This window comes from Alternaria alternata (genome assembly GCF_001642055.1).
Source record: "Alternaria alternata strain SRC1lrK2f unplaced genomic scaffold CC77scaffold_13, whole genome shotgun sequence".
In the NCBI taxonomy this organism is placed as follows: Eukaryota; Fungi; Ascomycota; class Dothideomycetes; order Pleosporales; family Pleosporaceae; genus Alternaria; species Alternaria alternata.
In genome coordinates this window covers 864227-884961 of record NW_017306202.1, presented here as the reverse complement: position 1 = coordinate 884961, position 20735 = coordinate 864227, and the positions used below count along the sequence as shown (strand labels likewise).

General features: G+C 50.6%; 9 protein-coding genes across 9 annotated transcripts; 4 read left to right on the top strand and 5 right to left on the bottom strand.

Annotated features, from left to right (window-relative positions):
• Positions 1 to 63: 63 nt before the first annotated feature.
• Positions 64 to 2510, bottom strand: CC77DRAFT_938622 (amine oxidase catalytic domain-containing protein; the record flags this gene model as incomplete). The annotated part of the gene is made up of 3 exons (XM_018534626.1): positions 64 to 1247; positions 1296 to 2170; positions 2215 to 2510. 3 exons carry the CDS (start codon positions 2508 to 2510, stop codon positions 64 to 66), a joined length of 2355 nt encoding a protein of 784 aa, XP_018384935.1.
• A 2033-nt stretch (positions 2511 to 4543) lies between these two features.
• On the bottom strand, positions 4544 to 5333 carry CC77DRAFT_1095984 (hypothetical protein). The gene is made up of 2 exons (XM_018529819.1): positions 4830 to 5333; positions 4544 to 4770 (listed from the first exon to the last, which is right to left on the bottom strand). Exons 1-2 carry the CDS (start codon positions 5089 to 5091, stop codon positions 4715 to 4717), a joined length of 318 nt encoding a protein of 105 aa, XP_018384934.1. The 5' UTR covers positions 5092 to 5333; the 3' UTR covers positions 4544 to 4714.
• Positions 5334 to 7128: 1795 nt separating this feature from the next.
• Positions 7129 to 7947, bottom strand: CC77DRAFT_1072676 (hypothetical protein; the record flags this gene model as incomplete). Its single annotated transcript, XM_018529163.1, has 1 exon — positions 7129 to 7947. The coding sequence occupies one exon, from the start codon at positions 7945 to 7947 to the stop codon at positions 7129 to 7131; it is 819 nt and encodes a 272-aa protein (XP_018384933.1).
• Positions 7948 to 8462: 515 nt separating this feature from the next.
• CC77DRAFT_1062650 (hypothetical protein) lies at positions 8463 to 8990 on the bottom strand (the record flags this gene model as incomplete). Its single annotated transcript, XM_018528551.1, has 1 exon — positions 8463 to 8990. The coding sequence occupies one exon, from the start codon at positions 8988 to 8990 to the stop codon at positions 8463 to 8465; it is 528 nt and encodes a 175-aa protein (XP_018384932.1).
• Positions 8991 to 9213: 223 nt separating this feature from the next.
• On the top strand, positions 9214 to 10083 carry CC77DRAFT_168446 (hypothetical protein). Its single transcript, XM_018530416.1, has one exon. The coding sequence runs from the start codon at positions 9417 to 9419 to the stop codon at positions 9876 to 9878; it is 462 nt and encodes a 153-aa protein (XP_018384931.1). The 5' UTR covers positions 9214 to 9416; the 3' UTR covers positions 9879 to 10083.
• Positions 10084 to 10523: 440 nt separating this feature from the next.
• CC77DRAFT_1072673 (acetoin dehydrogenase-like protein) lies at positions 10524 to 11648 on the bottom strand (the record flags this gene model as incomplete). The annotated part of the gene is made up of 3 exons (XM_018529162.1): positions 10524 to 11089; positions 11140 to 11435; positions 11491 to 11648. 3 exons carry the CDS (start codon positions 11646 to 11648, stop codon positions 10647 to 10649), a joined length of 897 nt encoding a protein of 298 aa, XP_018384930.1. The 3' UTR covers positions 10524 to 10646.
• Positions 11649 to 11964: 316 nt separating this feature from the next.
• On the top strand, positions 11965 to 13604 carry CC77DRAFT_1095981 (hypothetical protein). The gene is made up of 3 exons (XM_018529818.1): positions 11965 to 12276; positions 12323 to 13333; positions 13385 to 13604. The coding sequence occupies exons 1-3, from the start codon at positions 12186 to 12188 to the stop codon at positions 13519 to 13521; spliced, it is 1239 nt and encodes a 412-aa protein (XP_018384929.1). The 5' UTR covers positions 11965 to 12185; the 3' UTR covers positions 13522 to 13604.
• Positions 13605 to 13819: 215 nt separating this feature from the next.
• CC77DRAFT_938265 (hypothetical protein) lies at positions 13820 to 16168 on the top strand (the record flags this gene model as incomplete). Its single annotated transcript, XM_018534600.1, has 2 exons — positions 13820 to 15262; positions 15314 to 16168. The coding sequence occupies 2 exons, from the start codon at positions 13820 to 13822 to the stop codon at positions 16166 to 16168; spliced, it is 2298 nt and encodes a 765-aa protein (XP_018384928.1).
• Positions 16169 to 17191: 1023 nt separating this feature from the next.
• On the top strand, positions 17192 to 20714 carry CC77DRAFT_1032214 (hypothetical protein; the record flags this gene model as incomplete). The annotated part of the gene is made up of 4 exons (XM_018526716.1): positions 17192 to 17208; positions 17421 to 18015; positions 18070 to 20198; positions 20255 to 20714. The coding sequence occupies 4 exons, from the start codon at positions 17192 to 17194 to the stop codon at positions 20712 to 20714; spliced, it is 3201 nt and encodes a 1066-aa protein (XP_018384927.1).
• Positions 20715 to 20735: the final 21 nt, after the last annotated feature.

Genomic DNA, 20735 nt, shown 5'->3' with positions numbered 1-20735 from the left:
CTCTCTCGCCAACAACTGGGTGTTGAGGAAACAGTGTTCTTCTGCCCTCGAAATCAGCTTGTCCTACATATCACCAACGCCGCCCAGTAGGGCCGTAGGTTCCTCAAGGACAATCGGGCAAACATCGAGCCCCACGCCGTATGCATTAAACGTCATGTTTCCATCATCATCGATCTCGATCCATCTACGATTGAGCAAATCTCCATCTTGCGCCCTATCGAAGAAGTTTTGTGGCGCAAATACGATGCTAGAATACGCCTCCGTGTACAAAGTCACAGGTACATCTTCACTCCTAGTGTAATGATGCATGCCGAGGTTGAACCAGATAACTAAATCTTCAGCTTCAACTGATTCGCCGTCAAAGAATTTGCTAAAGTCTTGCTGCGGTGCGAAGGGGAGGTTGATGTTCTGGACACTGTTGGCGAAAGGCTCGTTGTCGTGCTGGCGTGTAACGGCAAGATGCGACTTGGCAAACTCGGAATTTTTAAGCGACCAGGGTGAGTTGAGGGTCGAGAGGTGGATGTCAGAGCGGCCAGGTACGAGACGGTAGCCACGCTTCTCACCCCAGGCATTTGTAGCATTTGGGTTCAACACGACGTACATGGCCTGGTTGTTGGGAGCCCAGTTGAACTGTTGCTCTTCACCCATATATGTGACGTTCATCTCCATTTGTTCGAATTCGCCGAGCTCGGGGAACCATGGCTGAGATTGGTTGACAGCTACCAACTCCGACACTTGAAGTGAGTTGGCAGCACCAACTATGTCAAAATCCGCCTTGTATGTAACAATGTGATCGTGAAGTGAGCCTTGGGTAGCTTGTTGGATCCTCGGTCCGAACTTCGCCTGTGCCGGATAGTAGAAGCTAGATTGCAGATACCCGGATGCACGCACAATTACTTCAAGGGAGCCGTCCATATGGAAGGAATAGTCGAACATGTAGTCGTAATTACCAACAGTTGCAATCGCGCGGACGATTAACCCAGCGCCCTTCACGCTACCGAGGTTACTGAAGCCGTAGTCGTTGGATGCACCTGTACGATGGCGTGAGAGAGGAAAATTCATGTCGGTTTCGAAGATGCAAATTGCGTTGGTGTTGACTCGCGTTGTGTTGTAGGATGGGTAAGTGATGTTCCAGAATGTCGATCCCCATGGGCAGTCGAAGCCTTCCACCAAGCTTCCCATCTCAGTACCGAGTTGGTAGTAAGTATCGTGGTATACTGTATTAGCAGCTTTGGGCTGGTTGCCACCTTGGGGTACTCAGCTTCTATCTTATGAGTGATAAAAGAAATACTTACCGTATTGCGCAGTGGCTTCTTGCATTGACAGCTCGTATAGAATGCGTTCGCCCTTGAATTTGATGTCATAGAACATGATGCCAAGTGTTCGTGAGAACGACATGTAGAACGACCAACCCATGTACTCAACGTATTGGTTCTCCTTGTCAAGTTTGTATCGCTTTCCACCAATCTCAAGAGTGCTTGGTGCTAAACGCTCTTCGAGGTCTCGCACACCCAACTCTGGCTTGTAGTCGACTAAAGCCCAACTTGCGTCAAGAGTCTGGTCGTATTCCATAGCAAGCTCGCCTGCCTCGAATGCAGCCCGCAACTCTGCGATAGTGGGGTAAAACTTCTCGTTTGTAACGAATCCTTTCAGCGAGTAGAGAGAAGGATCAGTGCCAGTACAGTCGATCAAAAGATAGAAGTCTAAAGGTGTCATGTAGGTTGCTGGACCTGGAAAACGGAACATGATGTTGCGAAATGCGCTAGTACCGTCGAAAGAGAGGGGCGTGCCGGAGGTTAACGAGAGATTCGACCTTTCGTCACTTGATCCGTAGTATACACCTCCTTGGAAGAGAGCAGCCGTTATGTCTGATATATTCGACATGATGGATGCGATGAGTGGATCCGTCGCACTTGATCTTGGGCCATCAAAATACCGGGCGTTGTAAGGCACAGAACCACCAGCACCGCCATTGTAAAGATAGTCCAACTTCTCTATCGTGGTTTCTGAAGATACTGGAAGAGGGCCAATCATGTATTCCTGGGAGTCTGGCTCAGCTTTCCCGCCTTCGAAAATGATAGCACGTGCATATTTGGCAGGCATCGCTGCGTCACCGTCTATGTACGGTAGCACCTCACTCTTGTTGGTATGTAACGCATCTATCCAGAACCTGGTACCTGTTAGCAAGACCTCATTATTTGATATGTAACTTACACGTAGTTGTCTGTTAGTACAGCCTCATTGGGATCAGTAAGGTTCAGGCCGGCCGTCGGAGAATGGAGCAAAGTCCAAACAGCAAGATTCTCTTCCGGCGTCAGGGGAGCCCATGGGTTGAGCTTTGGTGCTACTGTAGTCGTAGCAGCCTCTGCCAAGCAGGAATATGCCGTTCCATTATCGATTCGTTTGTCGAAGTAATCACGCACTACTCTTCGATCATATCCAAGAAAGGGCACAGCGGAAGAGCTGACTGTACCGAGAAGAGCGGCTGAGGTAAGGAAAGAGCAACGCATATTCATCAACGATTTACCTGAGGGATCATAGGCAGTTTCCAATAATCCTCCTGTGCTTTATACATTCTTGGGATCATTGCGGACCAGATAGGCCCCGAGTGACTTACAGCAATGACAATGAACAGAGATGGTATCTCAGGCTTACAAGATGATAAGAAGAGAGATCATACCTTGTAGGGGGCCTGTAGGGAATAGGATCCACTCAACCAGGCCGCTTCCGGTGAAAGGCGCAGCCCGGCCATCTCTACGTTTAACAGACCACGTTCTTTCTATGCTCTGTCCGAGACTTGGTCTCAAATCCTTTGTCCGTACTGGTCTTGGGTGTATTAGAATGCAATCTCTCTACTTCTCTTCGCTGGTTTCCAAGCAATGTTGGATGCAATGCGTTGTTCATACATATGGCGATTGTTCCGAGACTGCCGTAAAGTTGGGAATGCTTGGTATGCTCGTTGCATGAGGCTATCACCGGAAAGGAAGCCATAGCCATAGCTTGTAGTCGATTTACCTCGCGGAAAGGTGGGGTAAAGGCTTCAGTATATCTTATCGCTGCGAGATAGCGTTGTTGCATGTGCCAAGCCACTCCCCGCATCTATCATTGGGAGCAACGAGCACTGCCAAGATCGAGAAATCAGTAACGCCGAGAGAGTAAGTGGTGGCCGAATAGTCGGGCAGGTACGATGGGGAGTTTGCTGTAGAACGCCTCGCTTGTGAATCCCGAGCATACGTCCTTGGGCGTCTCGGGCGCCAGCGCTCCGGATAACGTCCATGGATGGTCAGAAGTAAGTTTGTAGTGAGCATTGATCATCGTATTACAACAGCCTGTGAAATTATAAACGATAAAAAGCAGCGAGCGATAGTATCCGAATGCGTGGATTTCGGGGGACTTCAAATCAACGGAACCGTCTGACTAGGGAACGCGTGACGCGAACTGAGTTGGTCGTGTAGCTCGACGAAGCTCAGCCAAAAGTTATAAAGGTTGAGTTTGGCTTTAAAATTGTGCATAGGCGGGATTGAATTAGAGGAGGATGGGGCGGAGAAGATAATGATAAGGTGTATCAATGATCTGTTCAAGAGGACGCGACGCGACGCGAGACGACAAGCCGAGCCGGCACCGCAGTGACGTCACTGGCATACATGCATGAGCGTGCAAACGATCGCTTCACCGTCTGCTTTCCACAACCATACCAATGCTGCATGAGCATACCCATCGCCTCTAACACATGCGATCTCTCCAATACTTTCTGTGGAGTTACCATTCGCACCGGGTTGACGCCATACACTCTTACTGCAAGAGTGAGGACTTTCCCTCATCTCGCTTCCGTCTTGCACCTGCAATGAGCGACAGAGACCGCCCGACTGCATCTTCTGTCTCTTTTGCCTTTTGTACGCGAATCGATTCGTCTATGTTGTTCTGAATAGGCGCGCCGGGCTCGTTAGTTGAAGGCCACCCGGCAATTCCGTGGCTAGCTGCAGGCTGATCATTGGCCGATGCCAGGTGAGCATTATCGTCATCATCAGACTCATTCCCAACCAGAGTTTCAGCTTCAGAATCATACTCCACTTCATCATATGCGGGTCGTATATCAGATAAAGCTGTGGTTTTGGAAGGTTGAGGCGCGCGAGCAGTCGAAGCAGCATGAGCGGTCATGTTGAGTGATTTCGTGGTGCTATGATGGGAGGAATGTTAGGCTTGTATCTTGCGCTACGAGCCTACATTTAGTGATTATATGTCCAGAGAGCTGAGTTGAACAACACGGGATTTCTGCAAACAACAAAGAACGAAACGAAAGGGAGATCCAAACGCGCGACACATCGTTCACGATGACACCCAGAACAACACGACATGCCGTGCCAAACGGAGGAGGTACACAGCTACATATCACAACTGCTGTTATGTGGACATTGTCTACGACACGCTGCAGTGTTTCGTGAAGCTTTATTCGCGTTTGGACTGGCTTGCATGGCGATTGCGATTGCGTTCAGCTAAACTCTACTTGGATTGCAGCGCACATCCTCACTCCTAACCGGCCTGGAATTGGCTTCGTGAGTCCTCGCAAGGTACACCAAACGTCCATCATACAGAACGAAGCAAAAGCACTCATAACACCTCCTTGGAATTCTAGACACCGATAGGCCCATCTTCGCCTACACTAGCATTTGTGCTGCCAGCAGCCACTTGATAAATGCTTGCGCTTGCATCCATGTCACCAAGTTTGAGCACGATACTTCGCAAGCCTTAGCATTTTTTCTGCTTCTTTGACTGGATATGCGGTATGATCAGTCTACGCCTTACGTGCAGTTCGTATGGATGCGACATACCCTTCTTCTCGCATTCTTCGTACTTCTTTTTGGCCTCTTCATATTTTTCCTTTGCCTTTTCAAATTCGTTTTGTGCCTCTACATGCGATCGTGTTGCCTGTTCGACAGTGCCCGGCAGGTCGTAGTACTGGGTGTCAAAGCTGCTATTCCACCCGTATCCGCCCACACCACCAAAGTTTGCTGCTATATCAAAAGCCGGGTAGTTGTCATATTGCCACCCGAAACCTCGTTTCTGTCGCCTGTAAGGAGCCATCTGATACATTGCTATGAGGTGACTTCGATAAAAGGAGACGATAATCTTACAAAACGAAGCAACAGATGAAGGTAGAATGATATGCGAAAATTCGCGAGAAGAGGACGGGTGAGCTAGAACTGATTTTATACCACACTTGGAGCATGTCTGGAGCACACAGAATGCTCCACGTGTGCTGGAAGCAGGATTTGTCCATACAGCGGGAGTTGAGTTGGCTTCACGGTCACCAGTGCCACTCAAACGTTTCGTATCGTGAGCCTTGGCTTAGAACATCCATAGAATCCGTGGCGTTCTACCAATGATGGATCAGCGTTAGCAGCGCGCGAGTGCTCTGCTGTTAGAAGCTATCCTTCGTTTACGCGGGCTCCCCGACGCAGGCGGAATCATAGCCACGTAATATGACTCTAGCCGACAGCTCACAAGATTGAGCAAACAACGCAACCGCGTCCACCACGACAAAAATGAACGCGTGCGTTGACGACCGGCTGTACTGAGATGCCACGGGACGACAGATTTTGTGCATTACTTTGGAGGATTCGAAGCCTATGCGAGACGCAACACGTATTGCTAGCGGCGTTCACCATTCTTTTTGGTAAGGGAGACAGTTTCCCGTGTTGGTCTCGTTTAGGCAAACTGCCGATGGACTTACGCAATTGTTATCACGGCTGTCGATCTGCCGATGGATTGTTACTCAACATATGGGTGGGGTATCGATACTATCGTTATTGTGTTACACTGCCGGATGTACCACAACGTACGCCTAAGCGATCCGAATACTACAAGTGAAGAGCTAACGTTTGGTATGCGGAGGAAATGTCCGCGATTCATGATCTCGGATACTAATCGCGCATCGGCGATTCTGCCCTATTCGCCTCACTCTTGACATTTTCCTTCTCCAAATGATCGCAATTGACACTCCGCTGCTTAATGCTAACCAGATTACACCTGATTACGTCACATTTGATCTCTCATACCTGCTTTAGTTACTGTCCTATCAGTTTGGTACTGTATACAGCAAGAGATCCTGAGATCCATATCGCCACTGGAGACGAACAACACATATGTCCAACGCGTTCTCATCCAATCACGCTTATTCTGCGAATACCCGTAATACATCTTAGCACCGCTGATCGCTATGGACCTCGTACTCTCTACGTTGGTCGCAATTCTCTAGTTATGCTCGTCAACCGACAGTGCATCGTATACGAATGGATCGCCGGTTCCCGCAACATCATGATATGTTCCAAATGTTGATGTTCCGTGAAGTAAACTTGGTTACGACATGTGGAAACCTCGGCGCATGATATTCTGCTGCCAATGCAGCATCGGCTTACATAATCCGCCTCTTGTTCTATCACCGTTAGATACTGGAATCATAAGCTTTAGATTTGATCCTGTTACATATATCGTTACGATGTTCACACTGTATCTCAAGTTACATGGAAGACTTGGCTCACCTGCCGAAGTTCCATGCCATTCTACGGAGTATCTCATATTGGCCCAAATAGCTACTGCCGATGTTATACTCCACTGTCTCACACAATGGCCTCGCATCCTCAAGCATCTCCCCCCTGTCGTTCTTCGCGCATTTTCTCTCTTTCTTCTTGCCACTGCTTCCTCCTTGTCTTCATATCCTCCATCATCGCTCGCATATCGTTGTGAAGATTATCGCTCATACACACCCAGTCATGTGGGGTGTGTATTTGCGCCCTTGCGGACGTGCTTCGTTTATATTGATGCTGGTATGGCTGGGCATCAAGCGGAAGATAATATGGTGATGCGCCGGATCTCTGGTAGTAAGACATTGTTAGTGTGTAGTAGGTTTTCTGCGGCGAGCGATGTTATACTAGTAATAATACTAATGAATTACAGCTAAGGAGTGTTCCTGGGTCTACAGCAGATACATGTGTGAATGACGACGCGTCAATAACGGACAAAGACAAACGAATGAGCGAACGCCCGCCGGCAACACATTGGCAAATGACGCTATAAGGATTGCCGAAGCGAAAAATGGACGCCGCGACATACGCATGTTCACATCATAAACTACGGCCTATAGTAAAACTGATGCAGCAGGCGAAGTCTTTCTCTCAAGGTCGCTACGTCTTCCTCAATCCTTCTACTCCTGCTAAAAGTATCGGCCCACATTTCGAATAGCTCAATTGGTTCCTCTCGAAGAGCCAGATCCCTATCGACAGCACGTGGCATAGCAATCGGAACTCGTCCGTTCGGTCCACGGTTCCTCGCTGGCATCGTGTGATGAGGACGCGTAATATGACCTACACCTCCAGCACTGCGACTATAGGAGTAGCCATCTGATACGGCGCCTCTCGGGTACAAGCTGTCAAAGTAGCCATTGGTGGAGGCATGTCCTGGTTGACAGTAATGTGGACGACGTGGGACGAAATCTCTAGGAGCCCTTCCAAGGAACTGAGACCAAGCTTCGGCTTCAGTCACGGGTAGCGAGATGACTGGGGCGGTGTGCGAGACGTTTTTCAAGATGATGGTGGGAGGCGGTGGTATAGGGACTGCGCTGTACTGACGCGGAGCCTGTGGACGCTGTGGTGGCCCAACCGCTACAGAACGGAATTGTATTGAAGGCAGTGATGGTAGCTCATAACGCTCACTGTGCTCATACCCCTCAGCAGTGGATTCTGAATCATCGGGACTGGCGTCATTCGTATTCTCTTCTTCCTCGTTATCCAGACGCAACCCTGCCATTCGTTCGTAGGCTAAGTATGCGTCGATGGTGTCTTGACGAAATCCCTCGGTATTGTCGTTCTCGACTGCAGCATCATCGACCTCGACGGATGGTGCTGGAGGGTACTGTTCTTGAGCTTTCTTTGATGTCTCGCGAGGACTCATTATTGCGGAGATCTTTGAGATGTTGGCTTTCCGGAATGTAAGTGTTATTGTGTCGATAAGACAATTCGTAAAGATCTTGGATGAGTTATACTTATGCTGAAAGACCTCCTCGTCAGCAACCACACTAGACGACGATAGTATGGGGTTTGCTTCACAAGCAGTAAGCGAACGACTTCCACTTACTCCTGGTGTTTGAAGCAAATAGGGGACGTTCGTAGTGGACCATGTGAGATATCATGCAAACGACGTGTGAGTGGTGGCCTGCCCACTCTTACTACCACTTGTAACTGCCAATTAAGGAGTTGACCACACGACTGCATGGCTAAGGAGTCAGGACACAGCTATGTCGAGATTTTGGTACACCCAAGATAGAAGAAACGTTTGAAAAGTGTTCGGATACACGGTGAATATGTAATCATCGCGGTGTATTCTGATATCTATAAGGTAATGATGCTTATTCTGCCAATCCTTCTTTACACTCAATTCTCCTGGGGAGATTCCCCCACTTGAGGCCTCTAGGTACTCGCAGAAGAGGGTGAAAGCCGTCTGCCCCCTTGACGCTCCAAAATCAAAGCAGCATGCGCATTTCCTAACATGTCCGAGAGATCAGTATTCAACTTCTCAAGGCCATTTATTCTGATGTAGAGAGTATTGAGTACATGCGTGAGCTCGCCAGTCACTGTTTTCAGCTGAGGGGTACTTCTAGTACGGTAACTGTAGGTGATCATGTTTGCAAACACCTCGCGGTCGTGACGACCCGTCGAAGTAATATGCATGGTATCGGCTTGACGCTGTACAAGGGTTGGGAGTGTCAAGGTATCTCCACGGAGCGGCAGCTCGCTATAGATCACCTGATGTTCTTGGGATACCGCTGATTCTGGGAATGAGGTTTCCATGACTGATTCTTCTTCATCGTATCGTTCCTCGTCTTCATGCCGTCGGCGTTCTTCCTCTCGGTCCATAATAGGTTCTTGGTCGCGCATAAACTCCGCAAAATGCTTGTAGTTGCTTAGGGTTTTGCGATTGTAGTCAGAGCTGGACATTGTGAATGCCGAAATTTAAGTGAAGCCAAAGTAGATAGGAACGAATGTCTTAAGAGGTATGAAGTGGACCAGCAACTCTAATTCTTGGGCTCATTCCCTACTTATATGAAAGCGCTGGAGCGAAAGCGTTCAAAAAGCTTAGTGTTTGATGCGCCACTCCTGCATTGTCCACGTAGCCAGAAGAAAGCGAAGAGGATGGGGCAACTACGACACGTGTTTTCATCAAGTGATTTGTGACAAGAGCACATAAAGTTATTAAAGTACAAACGAAAATCATGTATCCAACTCATGAAATGTATTGTCCTTCCAGTGTGCTATCATCTCCTTGTTGTCGGTCCGCCATTGTCCAGGTGTTGATAATATGACTTCCACCGTTCCTAACGACCCTCCTCAACCCTTTCTTCCATCTCAACCATCATGCGATAAATGATTCTTTGCATTTCCCGATTGTTCTCTCTCCGGTCTTCTTGTCTGTCCCAAGAGTTCTCCATAGCGGCCCTTAGCGTGTCTATGTCTCCTAAACTTTTGTACCAACGCGCAAGTCTCCTACTTGATATAGCGAATGGTTGCCGCATACTTGCTTGGAAATCACGGTTCCGATATAGGATACGTGCTGGCTGTTCTCTGTCGTCTATGCTGCTATCCGAAGAGTTACGATGTAATCGTTCATGGAACCAGTGGGTGAACCTAGCGGATGACATGTTTTGTTATCAAATGTGGAGCGAGAACTTGCGTGTTCTTATTTGGTGGGTTAGAATGGTTCATGTGGAAAGTATAAATAGTCAGGTACACCGAGTTTGCTACACACTAACAGCCTCATACCGAGAAACCCTGAACGCACAAGAGAAGCCTAGAAAGGTCGAATATAGACACGGCGTGACCAAATGACCATCAAACACTGTGACTGCAAGTAAGAGATCAGATCCTACTAAATACAGACTCAGAGCAGAGCCTCCAGCCAACTCAAACCAGGCGATCATGCTACCGGTGTCCTGTTATGGATCGCCCGCTTCAAGCTATCCAACAGGCTTTCCATCTGATCTCGTTTCCTCCTATATGTTGGAGCATCCCCCCTATTACGATTCTCGAGCACTTCAGCGAAGAGGTTCTCGATTGTCGATAAGCTCGTTTGCCAATTGTCTAGCAACGATCTGTCGATGTTGTCGGACGCAACGCGTTGCGCACGTGCTGGCTCAGGTCGTCTTGGAGGTGGAGTAGATGTGCGAAATGCGGAAGGAGCGCGTTGGTTATGACTGCGCTCTGAGAATGGATTAATACGATCCGCCAGTAGAACGGGACCGCTTCTTGTTTCAAGCCGGCCATAATCGTCGAAGTCATAGTAGCCTTCTTCTACTTCTACAGGGCCCAGATCCGGTATCCCATAAAACTTGCCGCCTGGCCAGTAGCTCATGATGATTTTGATAAATTGGTATTCAGAAAGTAGGTTGCTGTTGCAATAGTAGAATGAAGAGGGTGTAATGCGACCGAGGAGGAGACACTTTATATAGCTGAAGTCGGTGGTAAAACGCTGGCAGAACAACCAGAAAGGATAATGAATAACCTGGCGGTGAATCACAACACACGTTGAACGCCAGTTGCAAGGAAGAACATAACGTACATAGACAGTAGAGCCACTGTTGTAGCCTGACGAGACGCTCAAGTGAAGATGATACCCCCATCAATGACAATGGTCTGTCCCGTCATGTAGTCGCTGTCCTTACTGCACAGGAAGCTGACCGTGCTGCTCACATCCTCAGGCACACTTGTTCGGCCTAATGCGATCAACTCATTGGTGTACTTCTTAATCGTGTCCCCCTTCTTCGCGCCTGTCTTTTCACCTAACTTCTCATCAATGAGATCCCACATGGCGGTGCCAACAATACCAGGCGCATACGCGTTCACGGTGATCTTGTGCTCAGCCATCTCCATAGCAAAGGCTTGAGTAAGGCCACGAACGGCCCACTTGGAGGCGCTGTAGTGAGATAAGAGGGCGAAGGGCTTGAAAGCCACGATTGATGCTGCGCCGAGAATCTTGCCGCCACTGCCTTGTTCGATCATCTGCTTCGCTGCGGTAGCATAGCAGTTGTAGACGCCATATACTAGAGACATGTCAATCGATGTTCTCGACACAAAAGCAAGGCAGACTGACCATTCACTTCGAACATACGCTTGAGATCCTGCTCTGTAAGATCGAGCAGCGCCTTGACTTGCGCGATACCGGCATTCGCTACCATGGTGTTTAATGGTCCTAATTCTGAAACAGACGCTTTCACTAGGCCCTGGACCTGGCTCAGGTTCGATACATCGGCGCTATATGAGAAAGACTTGCGCCCTAAGCCTTGTATCTGTTTCACAACTTCGTCGGCTTCAGATTTGTTGGCTTCTATGTCGTTGATGCAGACATCATATCCATCGTTAGCTAGTCGAAGAGCAATGGCCTTGCCGCTGTCGTGATTTAGTCAGGATCATTTCATATGGCCATGAAGTTTATGAGCCTCACATTCCACGAGCAGAGCCTGTTACTATGGCTGTCCGATTTTGATCCGATGCAACTGCGTAACTGCGAGCCCAACGTGTTGTTTGGGGAGCTACTCGTGGTATATTCGCGAATCTCGGGGCAGCTTGCCAGAGTGTCCTTGCTGGAAAACGAAATGACATGATGGTTGCTATCCTGGCGCAATAGAAATTCGAAGGGCAGACGCAAAGACCAGATGAATAACGGTACCTTGGGGATGGCGAAGCGATTAAGCTTCCCCCGCAGCACCCATATGGCCATATACTTACCCAGATCTCCTCATCCCGTATACCGGGAAGCTCACATGGGCTACCCGGACATGCGGAGTACGCGTAGTGTATGCACAACCCCTCTCGTGGTATCACGTCGGTCGCGCGGCGCGAACTTAGGCATCCTGATCGGGTTTAAGAGGCCCGGAAATGACGTCCTCCAGCTTGTCAGCCTAGTGCAGGTCCGATCATCACACGAGTCGAGTGGCACGGTTCCGCAGGTTTACTTGGGCGAGAGGCTAGGAAAAGCATGGTTGACGATGGAGGCAGGGGCTGGAGCCAGAGCTGGTGTTGGGTGAAGTGCGGGGAACTCGGGGATGCCAAGCAAGCACTCGCGAGTCTTCGTACCGAACTCGACGGAGCGCGTCTGTCAACAACCACCCAAACAAACTCACCGACGCGAACCACACCATGTCTCGAATGAGTATGGCGCCGCAGCGCAACCTGTCGCTGACAGAGGAGTTGGAGAAGCTGGAGCAGTCCATCACGCTCACACTGCAAGGTAGACACAGCTCCGCACACCCCACTATCACGACTGACACGGGCAGAAATTGACCAAAACTTCAGCCGAGCACACCGAATCGTCACCACCGGTATCCTCCCGATAGTCGAACAGTATGGAAAGCATTCGGAAGCTGTCTGGGAAGGCTCCAAGTTCTGGAAACAGTTTTTCGAGGCCAGCGCAAACGTCTCGCTCTCGGGTTACGAGGCCCCTGACCAAGACGAATCAGCTGTACATGAGGAGACGGAGCAATCACAGACATATGATGAGACGGTTGAAGACGAGGATACGGTAACAGGGACGACCACGACATCACCCCGACCCTTGTCTGCACAAGAAGACGCCGAGTCAACCATGGCTTTCGACTCGCCTTCGCTCGGACACAGCACACCACGAGCTCCACCTTCAATCACAAAAGGCAAAAATCTCGAAGACGAGGAAGATAGTGAATACGAGGAAGAGCCCCAGTTTGCTGGCATGTCTTCACCTTATGAAGCGCTGAAGTCTGAGTTCAGGCCCAATATCGGCGGCACCAAGACGCCAAAGCTTGAACCAGTCACACCCGGCAAGTCGCAAGCCCTACCAGACATGAGCGGCTTCGAGTCTTCGCCGTTCATGCAGCCTACAGCCACGAAACAGTCACACACCAACAACGACCCGCTGCTCCACCGCGTCCTCGACAAGACATACCGTGTACAAGCCACGCCGCTCATCAGTCCGAGGAAATACAAGCCCACGGGTGCTTTCACTCCTCGCGCCGGCCAGCGCGGTGCACCTACACCAAAGAGTGCCGCTACACGATTGTTGGACTTTGACTCTTCACCACCATCCTCGCCCGCGCCGCAACTACGAGCCGACATCTTCTCGCCCATGAAGACGCCGCGGACACCAGGCATAAGCGTGCAGACACCTGCAAAGGGCAAGCAACCAATGAGCATCCATCGAACCGGCGGTACAATTTTCGACGACAGCGACGAAGAGGAGGACGATCTTGACTTTAGCCCTCCGAAGACGATACAATTCCACATCCCACAGAGCAAGCTGATGCAGACGCCTGGTGAGTTCCCTCGGTCCTACTACCCTTGATGCAAACTAACATGTAGAAAAGCCCGAGAAGCTAGCAAGCGCATTGTGGACGACTTGCTCATGACAGCCGGCCACGACGTTACGGATTCGACGGGTGGTATGGAGGAGGACAGTCCCAGTATAGTGAAGCGGCAGATAGATCTTGACGATAGCTTCTAAAAGGTGGGGCTAGTGCTGTCAGGTGTTTGCGCATCTCTGAGCGCCCTGGTCCTGCATATAGAATTCGATACCCCATAGCATATAGGAAACTTGATTGATCTAGAATCAGATGGACTGGTGTGCTCTGGCCAATTTGCATGTGATCCACAGTGGAGGCGCTAGACAACGGCGGCGCTAGCGGCTGAGACCCCCTGCAACAGCTTCCGTCGTCATTCCACATAATCGCAGGCATCGACAGACGACGTCGGGAACAGCAAACCCCAACCGACTCTCGTTCTTTCATTCCGCACATTCCGCCATGCCCAAATCAAAACGACCGCCGACTTCGGGCTATGCCCGCATAGCCCAGGCCGAGGAGGAGGAAGACGACTCTGGCAGCGACTTCGAGGGTGAACACCACCAGAATCCCCTATCCAATGCGCAGTACGCCCCGATACAGCCACAGCGGAATTCGAATATGCGCATGAACGGCTCCGGCGCGAACTCGCCAAACCACAAGAAGAGTTCTTCTGGGCGACGGCAACGTGCCAATTCCGGCGTTGACATCAAGGCCATCAATGCGCGATTCGAGCGATGGGCCGACGAGATTGCGCAGAAATTCAAGATGAAGAAGCAGAAAGACTCGGCGGAAGATGAGACGCTTGAGATCCACCACTCCGTCTTCCAGGCGCCCGACTGGGTGCGACCAGCGACGGCAGAGTCGCTCACCTTCGACTATGACGTTTCCTCTGATCGCCTGACGAAACTCGAATTCGACGACATCGTGGAAAGCGTTCGGACGGCAATCGAAATGGACGTGCATCCTCTGCTGATCACACAAGGCAGCTCGGGCAGCTACTTCGCTCGAACTACACAGGGCAAGGTCGTGGGCGTCTTCAAGCCCAAAGACGAGGAGCCCTACGCGTCAAGAAACCCCAAATGGACCAAGTGGATACACCGCAACCTCTTTCCCTTCTTCTTCGGTCGCGCCTGTCTCATCCCCAACCTGTCCTACATCTCCGAAGCCGCCGCCTACGTCCTCGATACCCAGCTACGCACCAACCTTGTACCCTACACCGACGTCGTCGGTCTTTCCTCCAAATCTTTTCACTACGACTTCTGGGATCGGCGCGCATACTACAGGAAAAGGAAGCCATTCCCGGAAAAACTTGGGAGTTTCCAGGTGTTCTTAAAGGGCTTCAAGGACGCGAACATCTTCTTGAAGGAGAACCCATGGCCAGATCAGCACAACACAGGCTACAGCGCTGATAGAGCGGCACGCAAGAAGAAGCGAAGATGGGCTGAGGACTGCAGACCCAATGGCTCGCAATCAGACGGCGAGGATGATGACGAAGTATCCGGGAACGGATCCACACAACACCAACGGAGGGGCTTCTGGACGCCTGCCATACAGCAGTCCTTCAGAGAGCAACTGGAGAAACTGGTGATTCTCGACTACATTATGCGAAACACCGACAGAGGCCTAGACAACTGGATGATCAAGATCGACCAGAAGACACAGCAGGCAACCATCGTCGCAGAGCCGCCCAAGATGGATGGCGATGTGGACGACGATGACCATCAACCAAGCGATTACACGAGGCAGTCGATGGAGCAGTCCGGACTAGACCCGTACGGGCGAAGGGAGCCCATGACCACGACTAGCCGGTCCAACACACCCATGCAGAGTGGGCCAACGCCTACAGTGACTATCGGTGCCATTGACAACAGTTTGTCGTGGCCCTGGAAGCACCCCGATGCTGTGAGTATTTTTGCATTTCTGTTGTATACGGCCAAGCTAACAAGACTGTAGTGGCGCAGCTATCCCTTCGGTTGGCTCTTCCTACCCGTCTCGCTCATCGGCCAGCCCTTCTCCGAAGCCACTCGCCGCCACTTCCTCCCCCTCCTCACTTCGAAACAATGGTGGAGTGATACACAATCAGCACTCCGCAAGTGCTTCTCGCAAGATGCCGACTTCAAAGAGCGCATGTACGCTAAACAGATCGCTGTCATGAAGGGACAAGCATGGAACGTAGTGGAGACGCTCAAGACACCTGATTTGGGACCACTTGAGCTTACAAGAAGGGCGCGTGTATGCGTGTGGGATGACATTGTGGAGATACCAATCGCTGTGCCACTGCGGGCTCCGTCCGCGGAGATGCGAAGAAAACAGACGCCAGGTAGACAGTCACGGTTACAGGAAGAGCATGAAGAGATGGACATCACAGCTGTATCGACGCCACCACAGAAGCCCCAGCAAGACCTGCTCATGAACTCGCCGCCGTTAGAAACAGCGCACGAAAATCGCTTCAATCTCACGCGCGGCTCTTCCTCCCTCGACGTGCGACGTCCTGATAAAGGCCCTGAATCGCCAGCAACAGTGAGCGATGTGTACTGGGGCTCGCGCAACCTGAACCCTCATTCAAATGGACGCCCTGCGCACCAGTCGCGAATGAGTTACGATGCGCCTCGCAGGAACACACGCGACTCACGACACCATAGACGATTCTCACTAACGAACAGAAGAGACGTTGATGACTATGGCTTTGACGATGACGGCGATCTAGGATATGCCGCGAATGAAGATATGGAAGGAAACAGGAAAAAGGTCATTGTGGAACGGTTGGAGATGGTCAAGGGAAGGAATCCGGTGTTTACTTGGTGTTGAGCACATCGTAGCTCAGTTTGAGTGTTTTCTTCGTGACTTGAACACGTGGGAGAGATGACTGTCTTGCATCACAGGCGCAAGGTTACTGTTCCCATAGCATAGCATCTGGTTGGGTAGCATGGGAGGCGTTTTGTTGTACAAGAATCTACAGATAGTAACATGTATGCAGTAGCGGGAACAGCTCCGCTATTTTGCTGGTGCACCCACACCTCTGCATACGTTGCGCAACAACCCCCACACCCTAATAACTCAGTGATACACATACTTGGTGTGCGAGCTGATGATATTTCTTGCTTTTACTCTTTTCGTGCAATACACGTCGGTTCTCCCCGACAATCGCGGGCAACAGCCCTTTGCCGAAACCCCGTGAATAATCGAAGGGTCATCTGACACTCCTGCTAGGCTCTTCTCAGCCACACGCGATGACTTCCCACAACGAACATGAAAGGCAGCAGCGCCATTCCATCCACGCACGGCGATACAAATGAACGGGTTCTCGATCATCTAACTCATAACTCAGCACATTATCGTTGTCTGGCAAGCTGCCCCGCCGCTGTGCCGCGATCCCATACGTCTACCTTTACTTACCCGACGACCGGGTATGTACTAAGCGACTACACACCATCATCTCATCATCCGAGATACGGAGTTGCGCATCCGTAAATCGATCGCAACCAGGCTTGAAAAGACTCGCAATACTTGTGACGACTCCACGAGCACGTCAAGAAACTTTTAACAGCGCGTAATTTGTGGCGAGCAAAGGGATCAAAGCTTGGCATTTGGACCATCAGATGCGCTTCGGCATCCACGTCGTTGGAAGGGTTGGAAGAGCTAGGAAACGCTGAGGGGCATTTTTCACTCACCTGAAGCTCTCTTACCTGCAAGGTTCGAGTCGCTTCGTTTGTAAGCCTGGCATGGACAAGATGAATCCCGCCCTATTACTTGACCCGAGAAGGGTGCGTAGAACAGGTATATCCTCAATCTTTTTCCTCCGCCTCACCTTCTTTTCCATCATTACATGTCATGTCTACTCGTCCTTGGTACTTGCTCTGGTGTTGAATACTCTCATATTCATCAACGCCTTTCCCTCTCAAGTTCGCTATTCCTAGCCCAGCAATATGGACACTGGCAGTCCGGCTTCGGACTCCTCTGAGAAATCCGAACTGGTCGTTTACGAACCCAGTGTTATTTCTCCGATCTCTGATCCATTACCAAATGCTCCTGCCTCCATTTACTTAGACTCTGACCCCAGGCCCCAAGAGCTAACCGCGCACGTGCCAGGCGACAACGCGACCCATCACACCCATGGAGCGCCTGCACAACAACCTCTCCGATTTGACCCTCGCGCACTTCTAAATCCGTCATCTTCAAATCCCAAGCGTCCTGCATCTTCCGGTAACGACACTGATCGCGGACGCGCTGACCCTACAATTGCTGGCCAGGTTTCACTTGTCGAGCGCCTACACAACGTCCAAGAGCGCACATCATCGCCTGCTAAGCGTGTCAAAACTGAGGATCCGCGAGTTCAGAAGAACGGTAACCGATCTAACTTTGCCGGTGGAAGTGCACTTGAGCTGCAAAACCAGGCTGCGCAACCAGCTGCTTCACTACTCCAGAAGGGACCAGCGATTGATCTCACCATGAGTGACGACGAGGACGAGATCCAAGTCGTTGGAGACAACAGCAACGAGAATGTTTGTATCGGAAAACTCAAGCAGACCTACATTCAGGCGCACCAGGTGCCCTTCCCCGACCCGAAGAAGTTCGCTGGCAATCATGGTGGTCAAAGCAGGATCAAAGTATCCTTCCGCAGGGGTGGTGGTAATAAGGGAAATCAGATCATTATGGTAATTACTTTGATTTACAGGATTCTCGCAAAACGTATACTAACTGACATCCAGGTGCTTGACGGTGTAGGTAAAGAATTCGGCAGGGTCGACATGAAGACGGCACAAGGCCTTACACCCTTGATTGACAGCGCCAACACTAGCGGTCTCAAGTGGATAGCGTGGACTGAACCCCGCAGGAAATTGCCAAATGAAGGTCCACCTGGCAGTCAGATATCTGCCCTTGTTGGTATGACTTTGCAGCTGTATTGTCCGCGCAGGGTAGCAGACAATATCGGCCGGCACCTCAAGAGCAAGAACCTGATCTTGGAAACACCCATTTTCGAATTGGCACGCCACGACTACTACAACCCCCAGACCAAGGAGACATTTCAGAAGAATCAGGTAGGACAGCCCGATTTCCAGCTGCCTAATCAGTACGCTGTTGGCGCTCCCACGAACACATACGTTCTTCGCAGTGTCGACGAGATTCGCGCCGATGTCGAGGATGTCTTCGATACCGTTGTTAGTAGCTCGGAAGAAGTCCCCACACGAGAGCCATCATCGCTTATCACCACTGAGCTGTACCCACACCAGAAGCAAGCATTATACTTCATGGTTGATCACGAACAAGAACACCCTCCTGAGATATACGATCAGCGCAAAGATTCATTGTGGGCAGCCAAGTACCGAAATAACGGCCGAAAGTACTACGTGCACGTCATCACGAGTGAACAGGTGGAAGAGAAGCCGAGACCAGGCCTTGGCGGCATTCTGGCTGATGAAATGGGTCTGGGAAAGACGCTTAGTATCCTTTCTCTTATCTGCGACGATGCTTCGATTGCTGCAGCCAAGGACTTCTGCCAAAAGAGGCCCTCTCCGAAACCATACCCGGCGATGATACAACCGACTATAAATAGTCGAGCCACACTCCTTGTCTGTCCTCTGAGTACCATGACAAACTGGAAGGAGCAGATCAAAGAGCACTTCCCGCAGGGTAGAAGTACCTTGAGGTGGACCCGTTACCATGGCGCAGATCGTTTCAACATCTCGCCTGAGAAGCTCGCGGATCACGATATAGTATTAACAACATATCACATCATCGCCAAAGATTTGGCCGACAGGAAGCGGGCCCTCCCCTACATCAATTGGTTCCGCATTGTCTTGGACGAAGCGCACACCATCCGCAACCCGACTAATCAATCAAAGGCAGCATGCATGATGATGGGTCAGCGACGTTGGGCTGTGACTGGTACGCCTGTTCAAAATCGACTTGAGGATCTTGGTGCCCTGTTCAATTTCATCAAGTTAAAGCCATTCGACAACACCAGCGGCTTCAACCAATACATTCTCGGTCCTTTCAAGAATGCGGATCCCAACGTTGTAACGAAGCTTCAGTTGCTTGTTAGCACCGTTACTATCCGTCGTACCAAGGAGATCATCAAGGGAGAAGTACCGAAGAAGTTGGACTATGTCGTCAAATTGCAATTCTCTAAGCAAGAGCGGCAATTGCATGACTGGTTTGAGAAAGACACTCAACGCAAGGTGGCTGCAGTCACACAAGGCAATAAGATGGGCGGACAATCGTACGCTCGTATCTTGACCGCCATTACCAACCTCCGTCTGATCTGCGCTCACGGTCGCGACCTTCTCAGTGAGGAAGCTCTCAAGACCACGGACGGCATGACGTATGAGAAGCCTATGGAGATAGATGAAGACGAGAGCGACAGGCCGCAGCTTACACGTCAACAAGCCTACGAGATGCTCAGCCTACTTGAATCGACAAGTGCAGCTGATTGTCTGTATTGCGCCGACAAGAGGTCTCTACTAGATGCAGACTCTGACGATGAAGACGAGGATGGTAACGTTCAAGACATTATCGGCTACATGACCACCTGCTATCATCTAGTATGCCCAAAGCATATCAAGAAGTTGAAGGACCAGTGGAAAGATAACCTCATGGCTGACGGCTCTGTGCGATGCCACGTCTGTGACGATGTCAATCATCCAACGGCACTGAAGCTTGAGCGCACTGACTACTACAACTATCTCGAAGAGCAAAACCAGATTCGGAAAGATCCGAAGTTGGCGAAGAAAATCGGAAGCTATACTGGGCCGCACACAAAGACGCAAGCTCTACTCAACGACCTTCACGAGTTCCGCCTTTGGAGCGAGCAGCATCCCGATCAGAGGCCAATTAAGAGGTAAGCCGTCGTGTCCCGTAAGGATACTCTGAGAACGTATTAACACGCCTTGACAGCATCGTATTCTCCTCATGGACCACGCATCTCGACCTCATCGAAATTGCGCTCAAGAATGCCGGCCACCCGCTCGTCCGTCTCGACGGCCGTATGACACGCGAAAACCGTGACAAGTCCATGCAACAACTCCGCGAAAATCCAGAAGTCCGCGTGATGCTAGTCTCGATTGGTGCCGGTGGTCTTGGCCTCAATTTGACTACAGCGAACAAAGTCTTCATGATGGAACCGCAGTTCAATCCTGCGGCTGAAGCACAAGCTGTGGATCGAGTCCATCGTCTGGGTCAAGATAGGGAGGTTACTATCAAGCGTTTCATCATGGAGAATAGTTTCGAGGAAAAGATGCTAGTACTGCAGGGAAAGAAAAAGGCATTGGCTGATCTTACGATGGCGAAGGAGCGCAAGAGCAAGGAGGAGGCTACGAAACAGCGGTTGGAAGAGCTGAGGAGTCTCTTCAGGTAGAAAGCGAGTCGCTGTTTCATG